At 42.7% G+C, this 18451-nt stretch overlaps 1 protein-coding gene across 1 annotated transcript in view; it reads left to right on the top strand.

The window, feature by feature from the left end:
* lsp1a (lymphocyte specific protein 1 a) overlaps positions 1-18451 on the top strand; it is a 36747-nt gene that overhangs the window by 6238 nt on the left and 12058 nt on the right. Inside the window, exons 2-8 of the mRNA XM_029433954.1 lie at positions 6076-6222; positions 11617-12022; positions 12621-12757; positions 12915-13158; positions 14199-14336; positions 16798-16841; positions 17478-17559. Coding sequence (XP_029289814.1) covers positions 6076-6222; positions 11617-12022; positions 12621-12757; positions 12915-13158; positions 14199-14336; positions 16798-16841; positions 17478-17559 — 1198 coding nt within the window. The remainder of the gene's footprint in view (positions 1-6075; positions 6223-11616; positions 12023-12620; positions 12758-12914; positions 13159-14198; positions 14337-16797; positions 16842-17477; positions 17560-18451) is intronic.

The following is an 18451-nucleotide window of genomic DNA, read 5'->3' as shown; positions in this document are numbered from 1 at the left end:
CACATTAATGCAACAGGAACATGTAACACACACATTAATGCAACAGGAACATGTAACACACACATTAATGTAACAGGAACATGTAACACACACATTAATGCAACAGGAACATGTAACACACACATTAATGCAACAGGAACATGTAACACACACATTAATGTAACAGGAACATGTAACACACACATTAATGTAACAGGAACATCAGAAATAATATAAGACATTTACTGTGCAATCAGTACTTTTTCTTTAATACTTTCCTGATAATACTAAGGCACTGTTCCTGAAGTTTGTAGTACTCTCACTGTGTGGTATCAGTACTTTTACTTCATTAAAGGAGCTGTATCTTCCCGCCATGTGTTTTTCTCTCATGTCTGTGTATCATCATCTCTTCAGTATCCACAACATGTTGTCGTCAGAATGTGTGGCGCTCCTCGCAGCGGGTCAAGGTTCAGCTGTTTTTAATCAGCTCTCTCTGGGTGACATCATCCAGGATGCATACCTGCTTCAAAACAAACTGCGACCTCTGAACCCTCAACCCTCCCCCCCCCCCCCCCCCCCACACACACACACACATGGGTGGGTGTCCTCGCTGTTTACGATACGGGGGAGATAAGAGACTGAGGAATGCTTTGGGGGTTGGAGGGGTGGAGGTAGCTGGTGAGTGATGCCCCCCCCTGCCCTCCGCAGGTTGTCTGCATTAAGAGGACGGGGGGAAAGTAAACAGAGATAGCTTCCTGTTTCCAGGAGTCATATCTGTGTGAGTAGGCCCAGGATGATGACGTGATGCAGAAACTCTCTGTACATCTCTGAGGAAATTCTTCATTTAAATATTTGTGCACGCAGAACTGAAGTCCTCCACAGAGCATCGCACTGATGCACAGGATCCATGATGCACAGGATCCATGATGCACAGGATCCATGATGCACAGGATCCATGATGCACAGGATCCATGATGCACAGGATCCATGATGCACAGGATCCATGATTTACAGGATCCATGATCCACAGGATCCATGATCCACAGGATCCATGATGCACAGGATCCATGATGCACAGGATCCATGATCCACAGGATCCATGATCCACAGGATCCATGATGCACAGGATCCATGATCCACAGGATCCATGATGCACAGGATCCATGATGCACAGGATCCATGATGCACAGGATCCATGATGCACAGGATCCATGATGCACAGGATCCATGATGCACAGGATCCATGATTTACAGGATCCATGATCCACAGGATCCATGATCCACAGGATCCATGATGCACAGGATCCATGATGCACAGGATCCATGATCCACAGGATCCATGATCCACAGGATCCATGATGCACAGGATCCATGATCCACAGGATCCATGATGCACAGGATCCATGATCCACAGGATCCATGATCCACAGGATCCATGATGCACAGGATCCATGATGCACAGGATCCATGATCCACAGGATCCATGATCCACAGGATCCATGATGCACAGGATCCATGATGCACAGGATCCATGATGCACAGGATCCATGATGCACAGGATCCATGATCCACAGGATCCATGATGCACAGGATCCATGATCCACAGGATCCATGATGCACAGGATCCATGATGCACAGGATCCATGATGCACAGGATCCATGATGCACAGGATCCATGATGCACAGCTACAACAGTAAACGATGCAACAGGGAGAAAGTGGATTCCTGCAAGAATCGATATTCTTATAGGACTCAAAATCTATTCACAACTTCCAAAAAATTATTTGATTTGATTGCTTTGATTAGCAATTTGTTTAGCGGATAATAGTTATTATAGTTAATAGTTGTTTGGATTTCTATGAGCCAACGAGTGAAGAAAGACACCTGGATGAAGCGACGCAGGGATTTGTTTCTTTTATTGTTCCGCTCCCTTAACGACAGATTTGTATAGAAGAGCTGAGGGAGACGAGTACTAAATATAATTCATGTTGTTTTTGAGTGAACTATCCTTTAAGTGCATTAGTAACTAATGTGGGAGCGATACCACACATTTCTGCCTCTGGCGTGAAGCAGAACTCTCTTGTTTTCGTCGTCTTCAGACTTTAAGCTTCACGTTCAATCGGATACAAAGTTTGTTTTTCTTTTGGACTTCATCAGAAAGATTCCCTTTGCTGCATTTTCATTTTGTTTTAAGTTCACATCGAACGATCAGATTAAGGTTTCTTTATCTTATCGTCAACTTCTTTAAAACCCTGAATTGTTTTAGTCGATCGTGTTCGTCTGGTCGTTCTGACGTGTGACGGCGCGGAGGCGTGTGAATAAACAAACACGTGATGATCATATAGAAATGATCACTGTGAGTAACTCGCCCGCTGACTTCCTGGTCGTTTGTTTTTTGTCGTAGTTGTGTGAGAGTGATTCAGAACGTTGCCCCGACTTGTCTCGACAGTGACTTCATCTCACAAATGTCTTCCCACCGTCCTCGTCTGTCCCCCGGCTGAAAGCCAGCCGTGTTATTATTGTGTCATTCATCCGAGTCATCCCTCCGCTGACGGCATGTGTGCTCACAAAAGAACGGCTAATACTTTTAACCTTTTCAGCTCCTGACTGAGAATCCCTCTTTCAATGTCGTTCCGGGGAAACGTCTCGGGACAATAAAGACGAAGACAAGTGCAGACAGAGAGAGAGGAACAATGTGTGGTTTGTGTTGGCAGGTGGTGCTTTCATCAGGTCTGTGTGTCATGTTTCTTCTGAGGTTGGTGATCTCAGAACTGAATGAATTATTAAAATCTTTGTGGCCACAAAATGTGCAAGCAACCAGCTGCGTCTCCAAAACACTGGAAGAGGTTGTTCCTTAAAGAAACAACTCTTCAGATACCATTCAGGACGTTCTCATAGTCGGACAAGAAGGTGGATGTCCGTCAACCTGCTAACCTAGCTTAGCACAAAGACTGGAAGCGGGGGGAACTGCTAGCCTAGCTTAGCACAAAGACTGGAAGCAGGGAGGACTGCTATCCTAGCTTAGCACAAAGACTGGAAGCAGGGGGGACTGCTAGCCTAGCTTAGCACAAAGACTGGAAGCAGGGAGGACTGCTAGCCTAGCTTAGCACAAAGACTGGAAGCAGGGAGGACTGCTAGCCTAGCATAGCACAAAGACTGGAAGCAGGGGGGACTGCTAGCCTAACTTAGCACAAAGACTGGAAGCAGGGGGGACTGCTAGCCTAGCTTAGCACAAAGACTGGAAGCAGGGGGCACTGCTAGCCTAGCTTAGCACAAAGACTGGAAGCAGGGGGGACTGCTAGCTTAGCTTAGCACAAAGACTGGAAGCAGGGGAAACAGTAAATGAATTGGTAACTATTTTGTTTATTGATTAATCATTTCAGAAAATGTTCAAGTTAAAAACACAAAATATTCTCTGAAATTTGAGGACTTTGGTTTTTTTTTTAATGTAAAATCCTTGTACTCCTGTTTAGTTTTCATCTTCTTTAAGTTAAAACATGGAGAACAGCCACACAAGGTGTACTCGGTACAGTACACCTTGTGGGGCTGTTCTCCATATTTTAACTTTCCACAGGAGCCACATCTCTGCTCTGCTTTCATATCAATGCTCAGGACTTCCCTGTGTTCTCCGGCACGTCTCCGCTCCGGTTTGAACCTCCTGACATCCAGAGCTCGAGCTGTCGGCCTGTAATCTGAGCAGCGTTGATGGAGGCGGCGTGCTCAGTCCTGCCTCTGCTGTCAGTTTACACAGAGACAACCTCTACATGATGTCTGGAGACACATTTACTCTCAGGGATGATTTTGGAAGACACAAGAGAGAGAGATTTTAGTTTTGATAAAACGCAGAGAGGGAGGAAGTGAAGCTGCCGGTTCTTTAAACTCCCTCTCTCAATCATTTAATCTGCATCAGATGTTTGACAGAATCCCACAGCGCTGATTACAGAATGAGACGTAAGAGTTCAGCTCAAACTGTCTGCAGGATGTCGTGACAAACCTGCAGCCAGAGCCCTGAGATATAAATATATATCTTATAATGAATCTACAGTATATGAAGTATCTAAAATGGACCAATATAACACTTTAAAATGAGCATAACGAGAGCTTTTACTTTGTGCAAACCTTTTGCACATTTCTGCACAAACTTCCACAAATCTTATATTTTAACTCGGATATATTTTATGGCCTAAATGTTTTCTACTATTTTTTATGTTTCTTGATTTTTTGCAATAGTTTTTATTTAATTTTCTCTTTCTTTGTTTATGTTATGCACCAAAACACCAAAACACCAAAACAAGTTCCTTGCATGTGAAAACCTAGTGAACCGGATTCTGAACAAATCTGAGCTGTGAGCAGATTCTGGATACTTGAGAAGAAGCTTTTATTTTGAAAGTCTCTGACTGAGTGGACCCTCCTGACTTGTTGACCGCTGCCTCTCAGAGCTTCTGACCTGCACCCGGCTGTGCACCGGCCTCTGCACCTCCGGGCCTTCATCACTTCCTGTCTGCTCGTCGCTCCGTCGGCCCACAGGAAGGAAGGAGAGACAAAAGGAGGACGAAGAGGAAGTGATTTCTGCAGGATCCATTAGCACCTGTGAGGGAAGCACAGCAGTGAAGATGAGAAGCCATAAAGTTCCGTGAAGAAGAGGAGCTGCAGACATTTTAATTTAATACATTAAAACATATAAAAATAGCGGCTTGAAGTATTTTGTAGTACTTGCTGTACAGACATGTGGAAGTTCACAGTTTAGGAGCATGAAGCATATATTTCATTCATTCATCCTTTATTGTGACTCAGTGAGGTGGAGACATTACTCACACAAATAAGAAACTTAGATGAAAAGAAGAAATATTAATAAAGCCAAATAAGTCAAACATTAAAACCTTAAGAAAGGATAAAACACAAGTAGTGCATGTTACTCAGGTTGCAGCTGCACAGTGAGAAGAGCAACGTAACTTATAAACAGTGAGGAGCTGCAGGATTATCAATCTGTGTGTGATGTAAATGTGCAAAGAGAAAGGTTTGATGTGAAGATGCTGGGGGTCAGAGGTCAGAGGTCACAGCGGAGCAGCAGACGGAGCTCATTGAGAAACATCAACACGCTCTGAAGCACAGAAACACAGAACACGAAGAGCTCATGTTTGGCTCAAAGTCTCCGGATAAATAAAGATGACCAGTGTTTGTAATAAAGGCCGTGCGTCCCGCTGTGCACGAGGTGAAGCGCTCGTGTGTTGATCCTGCACGTAAACATTTCTCAGATGTCCGGACGGATCTCTGCAGACTCTTTGTTGTTGGAGCCCGAGAGGCGACGAAGAGTCGACGTGTGTAACGTGACAAATGTTTCCCGAGACGTCGTCCGTGAGAAGCAACACGATAGAAAAGTGTTTAGTCGTCGAGATGAGAAACAGCTTCTCAGAGAAATATAAAATAAACAATAAATTAGATTTTGTGGGGAAATGATTGTAAATATTGTAGTATTTTGATTATTGATCCTTTCAGTCATTTTACAAACAACAACATGTTGTTTAAATGAGATTATTGCACTTTTGTATCCTTGTGATCTGAATATGGTTTCACTTTATGGTAAATTATTATATCTCGTTAATCAATAATGAAAATCCTTCATTGCAGGAGTCAAACAAAGAATCATTTAATTATAACTAATAGTTATTTGCATGTTTGTGATAATCATTATTATTTTTAATGTCTCTCAATACATGCACTAAAGCTGGTAGTTTGATTTATTCTCAAAAGTTTAATCTTGAAATGTCAAATTTATTCTCAACAATTTGACTTTATTCTACTAATGCTTCATAATGTTCCTCTTATGCCTGGCCCTAATACTTTTCCTTATTGGAAGTCTTGGAGTGTATATATATATATATATATATATATATATATATATATATATATATATATATATATACATCTACATGTGTGTTATGGTGGAGCATAAAGTCCCACAACATTGATATTTCTCTCGGATAAAATGTAAAACCTCCAAGATGTTGTTTGGAAAATGAAAGTAACTGAAGTATAAAGTATGAGTGACGGTGTTCCTGCCCCAGTGTCGCTCACTGCCCGGTCTCCCCCCTGCAGGCTGACGGCTCAGAGGAGCGTGGAGGACGCGGAGGAGGTGGAGCGCGAGCGCCGGAGCAGAGCTCGCGAGTCTTCACGCTGGAGCACCGGAGGCTCGCTGTCCGGGGAGACTTCACCGGAGAGCAGGACGCCGGCAGAGGAGAGCGTGTAAGTTATCAGGGGGGGGGAACCTTTTTTCTATCAAGGGCCATTTTATTGTTTACAACATCCTTCGAGGGCCGTATTAATTATTGAACTCATAACTTCTGCACGTTGTTTTAAGACACGTTCATCTCACCTTTCTTTATGCTAAATGCAAAAAAGCATCTTTTTCATCCTGAATCTTTGTTTTATTATAAATCCTTTATTAGTTCCACAGCGGGGACAGTTTATCTCGTCACAGCAGAAGAACATGAAGTAAAAAGGCAGAACACAATAATTAAATATAATAAAACATAATATAAGTACCAAGTGGTATAAATAAAGTGAGTATTGCACATGGCAGTGATAACTGCACAGCAGTGATGGAACAGTGTGTTCTTGGTGGGGGGGTCTACCTCTCTATCTGTCCATGTTTGTATGTTCCGCTCTGCAGAGAGCTGCTTGTTGGGCCAAACTCCTCTGAAGAGCGTTAACTTTCTCCAAACACTCGTCCTCTCAGCTCGTGCAGTTCGGCATGTCTCGTGCAGTAATGACGCTCGAGATTATTTTTCATCACCGCAAGTACGTCGGCACAAACTCGACTCACTGGCCTTTAACTTCCACAGAGAAATAATCGTTCGTCCATTTCTCCTGGAACATTCTGCATCCAGCTTTCTCTGCTTACACTCTGCATTGTTCACTGATTAGTGGTGGGCGGATCCATCTAAAATATCGATGTATCGATACCAACGTTGGTAAGTGGAGCTCATTATTCCACCGTACTTTATATACGTGATTTATACATTTCTACTCATAACGCTGTCAGATAAATGTAGAGAAGCAAAAATACTTTTTTTTTTCATAGCTTTTAGCTTTCATATCTTAAAATGTAAAAGTCCTCAAAGTTGAAGATGCATCATTAAAAAAAAGTGCAAAAGCGACAGAAGATGTTGAATTCCTGGTTCATGTAATCATCAGGAAGTGATTAAGTGCAGCTCGTTATTCACTCACTCGCCTCACGTGCAACCACTTCCTGTTCGAGCTGCTAACTGTGCGACAGTTTGTTCTTTTTCTGCCGATAACTGCGAGTTTAAAGAGTTTGTCGTCATGAATTCCCAGCTGCGAAACTCTCTCGCCTCGTGGAGGTTTTCACACACGTCTGGCTCCATAAAGCAAATGTTTCCATCGGGAGAAGCTGCACACCGCCTCTGATGGAGGCCGACACACAGCTGCTCTGTCATTACACAACCGCACAAGAATGTTTACTACAAACCGGCACCGTGTCAAAGCTTGTGGCGTTTCAGACGACTTTTAATCTCAGACTCTTAATTACAGCCTCCTACACCTTCTCCCCCGTCACGTCTCAGGCTCGCCTGTAATTTTAAGGTTTTCTGTGCAGCGATGACGTAATGCTGTCGAAAGTTTCCAAGGAGGTCGGAGGTCAAGTGCTGTTAGTCTAACTGACTTTAAGTCTTTAACAGCACGAGTATACAGTTTGATGTTTGAAGAAAGTCTCTTAAAGCCGCTGCTCACTGTCGTTCTTAGGAGCAAATTGTGCATTTGTTGGGGACTATTTTCTGTGGCGGATTAATCCACATTTGGTGCTGTAGTGGACGGTGTGTGTGTGTGTGTGTGTGTGGGATTGAGATTAGATAAAGTACAGAGTGTGTGTTCATGGTGATGACGGGACGTGTCAGAGCAGCAGTGAAGCTCAGAGATGAGTTTTTAATATTATTATTGGAGCAAGAAAGTAAATCGGCTTTAAAACACTAAATATTTGTTAGTAGAAACATTCTTTGATGTTTTTTCATGTGATTTGTAAAAAAAAAGATAATGTCATTAAACAAAAACTCATCTTTTAGAAGAAAAGTGTTTCTTATATATATATAATATATAATATATGTGATATCTGCTCAGTGCTGCCCCCTGTGGAGGCTCCAGAACACGAAGGGCTGATCACCTGCATCTTTACTGTTAACTGGTCAACTTGAAACACATTAGTACAGAGGTTAGCCTAGCTTAGCATAAAGACTGGAAGCAGGGGGAACAGTTAGCATAAGTTCACTAATCAACTCGTTTTATCTTGTTTATTTAATTTGTACACAGAAATGTAGAAATCACAGTTTGTGGTTGAGTTGTAATTATTTATTGACAAACATTTATTTAATCCGTTTTCAACTTATACATTCATCTGACCAGAGAACACAACAAGTCCAAACAGAGAGGTGGAGGTGAGGACACACACACACACGCACACACACACACGCACACACGCACACACGCACGCACACACACACACGCACGCACGCACACACACACACGCACGCGCGCGCGCGCGCGCACGCACGCACGCACACACACGCACACGCACACACGCACGCACACGCACGCACACACACACACACACACGCACACACGCACGCACGCACGCACGCACACGCACGCACGCACACACACACACACGCACATACACACGCGCACACACGCACACACGCACACACACGCACACACACACACACACACACACACACACACAGCTCGTTAAGGCTGATTAGCTGCTGAGAGACTCCCATCATGCAGTGGGGGGCTTCGCCGGCGTCTTAATCATCTGGGGAATGTTGAGGGAATTCCTTTCTGCCAGCTCCTGCGAACACAAAACACACTTTCATTACTTTTACTGGGGGGGGGGGGGGCAGCTGCAGATGCTGTGCTAATTTGTGGAGAATGTGTCCAAACACTTAATAAATATTAAACACTAGGATTTAGATCACGCTGCAGGTGCAGAGCTGCTTCAGTCTTCATGTTTCTCCATCTTGTGTCCAGCACCGTCACCTAAAGACTCATTTATCCCACATCATCATCTCTCCTAATCTCTCCAACTTGAACCTAATCAAGACTCAAAACTTTATTTTTCAAAGGGCATCAAGTAACATCTGCATCTGCGTTGTGGTGAATGACCAGAAGATTAACTCCATTAACTCTCACATGTATTGCAGATGGAGATGAAGGATGAACTCTGCAGCTACAGACAATAAGCATGTTAGCTAAGAGTCATATCGTGCAAATCAACAGCTGTAGCCGAACATGTATTAACACTGTGCATTAGAAATAGAGCAATGTTTACACTGATGTTGGGAAACACAAATATATAAGACAAGACAACTGTAAGCTCCCTGCAGCGTGATGTTTACACACTGGGACGATGTTGCACGTTAGGGACGTGCATCCTTCCTCGTATCCGAGGTCGTGACAGATTGGAACAGCAGTGCGTTTATCCACCATCAGTGCATCCAAGAGGAACTTCTGTGGTGTCTTTTATGTTTTCAAATAACGTCGTTGTGTTGGATTTGTTCGTTTAATTTGGAGAAGTAATCGCTCAGCTTCAGGGTTTCACTGTTGGCCGTCCCAGTAAAACGCTATAAATAAACTCAAAACAAAAGTGAGAAGGAACTCCAGATTCATTACCGAATGTTCTTCTCGACAGTTTCCATTCCCTGTTTGTCCCGGTGGTTGTTTCAGCCGTGGCGGCTGATCACTGCTAACGGCTCTGTGACTACAGAAGCTGATCGGTGGAGAAACGTGTACGGTGATGAATCTGCTGCACTCACTGAGCTAACAGGGACACAAGTCCTGTATTCAAGTTTTATCAGCAGCAAACTATACTTCAAGTACCAAAGTGTTATGCAGAAAGGTCATTTCAGAATAATATATGTTAAATTACTAGATGGTAATTAATGGTGCATTATTAATGTAATATTCATATAATATGTAATATGTTTATCACTTTAATGTTGCAGCTGGTGAGTGGAGCTCATATTTATTTGTTATTGTTTTTAAAGCCCATTTCTGAATAATATATATTATATTATTGAATTATATATAATATATATAATATATATATATTATTGGATTATATATAATATATATATATATATATATATACACATTATTGGATTATATATAATATATATATATATATATATATATATATATATTATATATATATGTAATCCAATAATATATATATATATATATATATATATATATATATATATATTATATATATATGTAATCCAATAATATATATATATACTATTGGATTATAATATATATATATATATATATATTATATATATATGTAATCCAATAATATATATATATATACTATTGGATTATAATATATATATATATATATATTATATATATATATGTAATCCAATAATATATATATATATATATATTATATATATATATATATATATATATATATATAATCCAATAATATATATATATATATATATATAATATATATATATATATATATATATTATATATATATATAGAATAAGCGTCTTTGAGTACCTTTTAAAAGCGCTTTATAAATACAATTTATTATTATTATTATTATTATTGGTCACTTGCTCCTAGCAGCCAGCTGCTATTATCATACTATATTTGTTTATTATTATTATTATTATTATTATTATTATTATTATTATTATTATTATTATTATTATTATTATTATTATTATATAATCAGAATCTGCAAAGTAACTATTGTTTAAATGAAGCGCAATAAAAAGTAAAATATTTTCCTCTTAAATGTAGTGGAGTAGAAGTATAAAGTAGCATAAAAAGGAAATACAAATACAAGGAAGTACAAGTACCTCATATTTGTACTTAACACAGTACTTGAACTTGTAGAGCGTCCTCGTCTCCACTGACGCCTCCCTGCAGCCGTTCTGTTTACTGACGCAGACGCTCATTATTAAAATCACTTAAAGCTTTTCTGACGGACAGAACCTGAGCTCTGCCCCTGCAGACCGGATCAGACTGGAACAGACCGGCTGCAACAACTAGAGTCCATCAGTGCAGAACTAACGACCCGGTCCCAGAAGCTTTTCAAGAGATAAATGCAGATTGTTTGTATCACGTCCCAACATGACTGAGCAGACATGGAGCGTTTCACACTTTTCTTTGGACTAATTACATGTTGATAAGATTTTTCACACAGGTGGAGTATTTCAAAATAAATGTCTTAAAGAAACATATTTTGATAGATGATCAGATGATTATGTGTTTGGATGATTTAATCTTTCTCCTCTTAAATGAACACGGTGTCTTTCTTTGTTGATGACACCAAACTCTCTCCTGCAGAACACAGTTTTCACTTGTTCTCTTTTTTCTGGTGTTTGTTGTATTTAGTGTTTTAGTTTTATGTGAATGTGTTGTCTGATTGTGTTTCATCATAATGCACATTGCACTGAATCCTGCAGACATGTGTAATTTACAGAATATGTGGTTTCTTATTAAGACTGCTTGTTTTTATTAAACACAGTTTGAAACCTTGAACACCTGCAGCTGTTTCACATCAGTTAACTTCTGTCTTCATCCGTCCTGACTCTCCCGCCTCGTCCTCAGGTACGACGGCGACCTGAAGCCGAGCAGCTCTCCGTCTCTGGAGGAGGACGAAGGCTTCAGCGACTGGACTCAGCGCCGAGAAAGACGGAGGCAGCAGCGCCTGCAGGAGCTCAGCAAGGGAGGCGAAGAAGACGAAGAGGAGAACATGAAAAACAAAGCTGCACCCGTAAAGGCCAACCAAGCCTCGTTCACCTCCTCCAGCCGACTCCAGAGACAGCAGCACGAAGAAGAAGAAGAGGACAGGACCTGGGTGGAGATGGAAAGGAGGAAGGAGCGTGAGGAGGACGAGGCGATTCGAGCTGAGAGGGTGAGGAGGGAGAAAGAGAGAGGGGAGGAGGAGGACAAGAGGAAGAGAGAGGAGGTGAAGACCAGGAGGAGGGAGGAGGTTCAAAGACCGAATTCAGAGGTAAGAGTTCAAGTGTAGTCAGCAGGTGTAAGTCAAGTCTAAAGTCTTTCTTAAGAGACGAGGAAAAGACACGTCAAAGTCAAATCTCAAGTCAAATCGTCTTATTTAATAAATCAGATTTCCAAATCCAAATTCAAGAAGTCAGAAAAGTTCTGGTCAAGTGTCAAGTCAATCAAGATGAGTCCAAGTCAAGTTCAAGTTATTTAACACAAATAACATTCATATTAACTTACATAATATATAACTTATATTATTCAGGACAAGTCATCGCCACGTGTCGCGTTCATGTTCGACTCATTTGAGTCACAACTCAGCTCATAACAAGAGACAAGTCTCAAATCAAGTCCCTGCCAAGTCTCATGGCAGTCGAGACAAGACTAGGTCCTATTTCTTTAAAGGTTTCTTCAAGACAAGTCCAGGTGTAGTTATTTGTGGCGGATCTAATCAAGTCTAAAGTAGTTCAAGACGTGTCCGAGTTTCAAATTATTCTAGACAAGTAATACTAAAGTTAAAAGAAATTTGAGGAAGTTCAAAGTCAAGACATTCAAAACAAGTCCAAGTCAAGTTTGAAATAGTTTGTTGAACTTTTCATGTTCAGGTGGCGAAAAGAAAAGACGTTAAAATCTCCTACACATCCAAAGTGTTCCTGAACCAAGAGCCGAAACAAAGCAGCACCAATGGAGACAAAGAGGAAGTGACGACGTACAAGAACAACAAGACAAGAAGATCCAGCAGGTGTGTGTTGTACTTGTGTCTGTAGTGAACGTTTCACTTTAATCACCAAGTGACTTGACTTTGATCATTAGGGGTGTCCACGTATTTCTGGCCATATTATTTACGATGGACACACTCGGGTCAATAATCATTGATAATTGATATTCGGTGTTTGTAGCAGAGCCGGGCCGCCGGGGGAGGCGGAGGCCATCCTGGAGACGGAGCAGCATCTGGAGAAGATCCGGCAGGGCCGCCAGCAGAAGGAGAGCCAGGAGCTCGAGCAGCTGAGACACCGACAGGTGGAGGCCGAGCAGGAGCTGGAGGAGCTGAAGAAGAGGAGGGAGGAGAGGCGTCGAGTCCGAGTGGAGGAGGATCGTCAGAGGGAGGAGGAGGAGGATCAGCAACGACTGTCTAAAGAAGAGGTGACCAGACTTCTCTAAAGGCTTCATATCTCAAGTGTTTGAGACACGTTTTTACTTTGACTTGTCATCACAAAGTAAAGTCGCTCCCACAATGCATTTCTGTCTGCCTCCGGGTCCAAACCGCCTGAAAAATGAAGTAAGAGCGTCAACCATTGTGCTTCTGTTTTGCTCGGTAGCTGTGACTGTTAACTGTGGGGAACAACCTTCAGTGTGTCCTGCACAGTGTGGACAACTCTTATAATGGGAGTTGTTAGCACTAGCTCCACAAGTAGCCAGATGACGTCCTACACTCGCGTGGGTCTGAAGAAGTCGCTGAAAAGACATCTATTACCACTTCAGTTAAGAATACCACCAGACAAAAACAGCTTTGAGGGAAATGTAACAGAATTTAGATCCTCTGCAGTCGTAACGTCTGATTGGCTGCTAAACTAGTGAAAGTGACCTTAAAGATAACAACAGCTGCATCATGTTCTCCGAGGCGTTCAGACTCAAAACATCGACGTGAGCTGTGAGCTGTTGTTTGGAGGTTTGGTGGTGCGATAACAGAAACAGACTTTTGTCTTTCACCAAAAGAAAGGATGCAAAGCATCCAATCAATATCTTTGTATTGACAATTAACAGAATTACAAATTGTGATATAAAATTGAAGATGATTCCACAGAATGATCTTCTGAGCCCCTGAGAGTGGAGCACTTAGCAGCTAAAGGGACGGATACTTCCCTCAGGAGATGGTGGAGACCAAACTCAGAGAATATTAGATTCACATTCAGCAGGAGGACTCAAACACAACTCCAATGGGATGATAATGTGTGTCTGTTGGATGTATAAATAGACAACTTGCTAGCATGTTAGCCAAAACAAGCTTTTAAAAAGGTAACATGTGCTGAGCTAATCTGCCCTCTAGTGGCCAAAAGAAACAAACATTCTTTCAGCTATAAAAAAGGTGCACTCATGTCCAGTGTAAACAGATGTCTGCAGCATTAACAGCTCAGACTGATGCAGTTGATGTAGAAGAGTTGAACAGTGTTTGTGACTCCCAGGAGGAGAGGCGGCGGATGAAGGAGGACATGGAGAGGAGGAGGACGGAGGCAGCACAGAGGATGAAGAGCCTGAGTACGTCCAGTGTGGACGGAGACGAGGTCTTCAGTCCGTTCAGCCCCAAACCTCCCACACACAAGGTGAATATCAACTTAATTATATTCCTCACTTTTACTTTACGAACGCAGTGTTAACGCTGTGTTCGTAAAGTAAAAGTGAGGACTTCCTTCTTCATGTTGCAGTTTGCAGCTCCAAAGTGGAACAAGTGGGAAAAGTTTCTGTGATTCATTGATGCTAAATCTCAACAAGTAAATGCAAAATGCATATTTCCCCTCTTACCTGTAGCGCTACTCATGCCGCTAGATAGATGGAGATGTCGTCCTTCTCTCCAATATAATGGAGCGAGATGTCACTCGCCTTGAGGTGCTAAAAGCAGGAAGCGTGGCCGAGAGGCTTGTGACACCTCGGCTGAGCTGCTACGTTAGCTAGCTCAGCGGTGCTAGCAGTTAGCAGAGGGTGAAGTTCTGTTTATAATACAAGATATATGGAAAGTAAAATCATTTTCAGACCCATAAAAGAAATGAAAGAGTGATTGTATCGAGTTACAGAAGCTAGTTTTGTATTTGTTCAGACAGGAAGTGACGTCATCACTTTCTAATGATGTAAACTGGGAAGATTTTAAAGAAGCTGATAACTTCAGATCATTATACTCTCTGGATAATAGAAAGTACTCAGGACAAATATGTTTTATGGTGTTTAGTGTCTGTGATCCGTCAAGTTACATGAAATGATACAAATTACTGACCGACACAAACTAACTGTGTGTTGTCTTCACAGCCGAGGGGTTCAGGCTCAGCTTGTAAGTTGCATGTGTGTGTGTGTGTGTGTGTGTGTGTGTGTGTGTGTGTGTGTGTGTGTGTGTGTGTGTGTGTTTGAAAAGCATGTTGTGAACTCACAGACACTGGAAATGTCCTGAAAGATGCTTTTTATCTTGTGCTCTTCTGTATTTGGAAGTATATCGTGATGTTTGATGCCTGTGTGTGTGTGTGTGTGTGTGTGTGTGTGTGTGTGTGTGTGTGTGTGTGTGTGTGTGTGTGACACTGCATGTGTGTTCTGCACCATAAATATAATACATTAATATCATATGCCTCTGAAAAAGCAGTTTTTTTCCTTAGTGTGTTACAGCTTTTGATTGGATGTCACTGAGTGTTCAGCTGTAACACAGGGGTTTCCTGTGTGTGTGTGTGTGTGTGTGTGTGTGTGTGTGTGTGTGTGTGTGTGTGTGTGTGTGTGTGTGTGTGTGTGTGTGTGTGTGTGTGTGTGGCAGGCAGTGATGGGGAAGTTTTCAGATCCTTCAGAAGTAGAAAGTTCAAACATTCTGCATTTAAAATGATACAAATACAAAAGTGTTATTAGAGAATTATACTTAAAATACAAAAATCCTTGAAGGAGGAGGAGGAGGAGGAGGAGGAGGGGAGGCGGAGGAGGAGAAGGAGGAGGAGGAGGAGAAGGAGAGGGGAGAGGAGGAGGAGAAGGAGGAGAAGGAGGGAGAGAGGAGGAGGAGGAGGAGGAGGAGAAGGAGAAGGAGGGGAGGAGGAGGAGGATGAGGAGGAGGAGGAGAAGGAGGCGGAGGAGGGGAGGAGGAGGAGAACTGAGGAGGAGGAGGCGAAGGAGGCGGAGGAGGCGGCGGAGAAGGAGGAGGAGGAGAGAGAAGGGAGGCGGCGAAGGAGGAGCAGAAGGAGAAGGAGGAGGAGGATGAGGATGAGGAGGAGAGGAGGGGATCGAGGAGGAGGAGGAGGCAGGAGAAGGAGGAGGAGAGACGGAGGAGGGAGGAGAGGGAGGAGGAGGAGCAGGGAGGGAGGAGGAGGAGGAGGAGGAGGAGGAGAAGGAGGAGGGGAGGAGAGGAGGAGGAGGAGGAGGAGGAGGAGGAGAAGAGGATGGAGAAGGAGGAGAAGGAAGAAGAGCGAGGGAGGAGGCAGGCAGGAGGAAGGAGGAGGAGGAGAGGAGGAGAAGGGGAGGAGGAGGAGGGGAGGAGGAGGAGGGAGAGGAGGAGGGAGGAGGAGGAAGGAGGAGGGAGGAGGAGAGGAGGAGGAGAGAGGAGGAGAGGAGGAGGAGGAGGAGGCGGAGGAGAGGAGAGGAGGGAGGAGGAGAGGGGAGGAGGGGAGGAGCGGGAGGAGGAGGAGGAGGAGGAGGAGGAGGAGAAGGAGGAGGAGAGGAGGATGAGGAGGAAGAGGAGGGAGGAGAGGCAGAGGGAAGGAGGAGGAGGAGGAGGACGGAGAGGAGGAGGAAGCGAGAGGGAGGAGGAGGAGGGAGGAGGAGGAGGAGGAGGAGGAGGAGGCGGAGAGGAGGAGAGGAGGGGAGAGGAGGAGGTAGGAGACAGAGAGCGAGGAGGAATTGGAGAACGCGAAGTTCTGAGAAGGAGTACGAGTCGCCTTATTGACTTACTTAGATCTTCTTCTTATGTGCTTCTTCTTATCTTCTTCTCCTTATCCCCTCTTCTCTTTTCCTTCTCCTTATCTTCTCTTCTTCTTCTTCTTCTTCTTCTTCCTTCTTCTTCTTCTTCTTCTTCTTCTTCTTCTTCTTCTCCTTCTTCTTCTTCAGCTCACAGAGAGAACTGAGTCGCTGAACCGCTCGTTGAAGAAAAGGTGAATATCTATGTTCTGCTTAACTCCGTCCAGATGTTCTCTGTTTTCTCTGCTGGTTTTTAAAGAATGGCGTCTGCAGGACGTCCACAGCAGGAAGTCATCAGCTCTCCGCAGGAGTGAAGCGTTCTGTCGATGGTTTTATTAAATAATAAGTGCGACAGGAACAGAGTTCAGAGAGCTGAACCTTTGACTCCGTTAGTGTCTCCGCCCACTGAGCTGCACAATGCACGCCTCCTCTTCCTCTTCCTCTTCTTCATCTCGTTTAAATAACTTTTAATCAAATATCAAAGATAAATATTTATTTACAAGAAGTGTGAAGTTATTCTCTTTTAAAGCACAAGAGAGGCATCTCGGTTCTGGAGATCGTCCAGATTAGAGGCAAACATTAATAAACCTATTTGTATTTAATATAAATATAATAAAACAGCATTAAAAAGAATAAAGGGAAAGATGAAGTGCTTCGTGTTGCAGAGAAAGCAAGAAAGATTGATAACATAAATACATATTTCATATAGTGGAAACAAGAAGATACACAACAAGCAACATCGTGCAGGAAACACGACGACGCGGCGGCGTGCAGAGAAACTGATGCAGACGTTAAAGCGACGTCTGATCCTGAATCTGTTGTTTTTACAGTAACAGCTTCAAGAAGACGCAGCCGCTCGTCCTGCTGCCCAAGATCGACGACAAGCTGGAGCAGTACGCCCACGCTGTGGAGGTCCGCACACACACACACACACACACACACACACACACACACACACACACACACACCTTAACTTTCCCTATACACTTTTATTGTTTTCTTTCTTAAGTCAATATTGAAACTCACGTCACAAACTTAAGATTGATTTTAGATGACATGTCTTTATAACATCTTTTTATTATCTTACAAATATCGTCAAAGTCAGAGGTTTTAAAAAGATGCTCAGTTCTTGCTAGTTTTATGCTAACGTTCAGGTGAAACACAATAAAGGATAAAAGTGTCACTAATAACCTACAGAGCAGATATAATATGTCGACTGAGCTTCAGAGATTTCCCGTCTTTATGCTAAGCTAAGCTAACTAGCTGCTAGTTGTAGCTTATGTAGCATACAGACATGAGTGGTATCAATCTCATTCAAACTGTTTTTCAGATTTATTTCATGCACATTACAATTTGCATATTAAAAGAAACTTAGTTGGAGACACAGAAAATGAATTTGTAAAGACGACGTGTTTGGAAACTGTTGAGTCGAGCTGTCACTTGTTCAAAGGGCTGTTTGTTGACACTTCGTAAGTGGTTAAACTCAGATTATATATATGTGTGAGTATTTTCCTAAGGGTGTGTACTTATATTTAATGGACTGACATCAACGTGGTATCGAGAGTATTTCCCTAAAAGGTCACACTCTTCCTTTAAGGGTCGAGTGATCTTGTGGACTCTCATTGTTTAACAGCAGCTGAAGGTTAAGAGCTCTGAACCTCTTTGTTCAGGTCACAGATCTCACGTCAGCCCTCTGACAGATATACGACGGGAACAGCGACGCTCAGACCTTTTTATTTTCACCTTTCCGTTCCCTGTGTTCACTCCTCCGGCTGAAACAACAGCTCGGGGAACGACCTGCAGG

The sequence above is a fragment of the Cottoperca gobio genome, chromosome 6 (assembly GCF_900634415.1).
Source record: "Cottoperca gobio chromosome 6, fCotGob3.1, whole genome shotgun sequence".
Taxonomy (NCBI): domain Eukaryota; kingdom Metazoa; phylum Chordata; class Actinopteri; order Perciformes; family Bovichtidae; genus Cottoperca; species Cottoperca gobio.
Note: the sequence above shows the minus strand (reverse complement) of the source record. Positions and strands in the feature narration are given on the sequence as shown.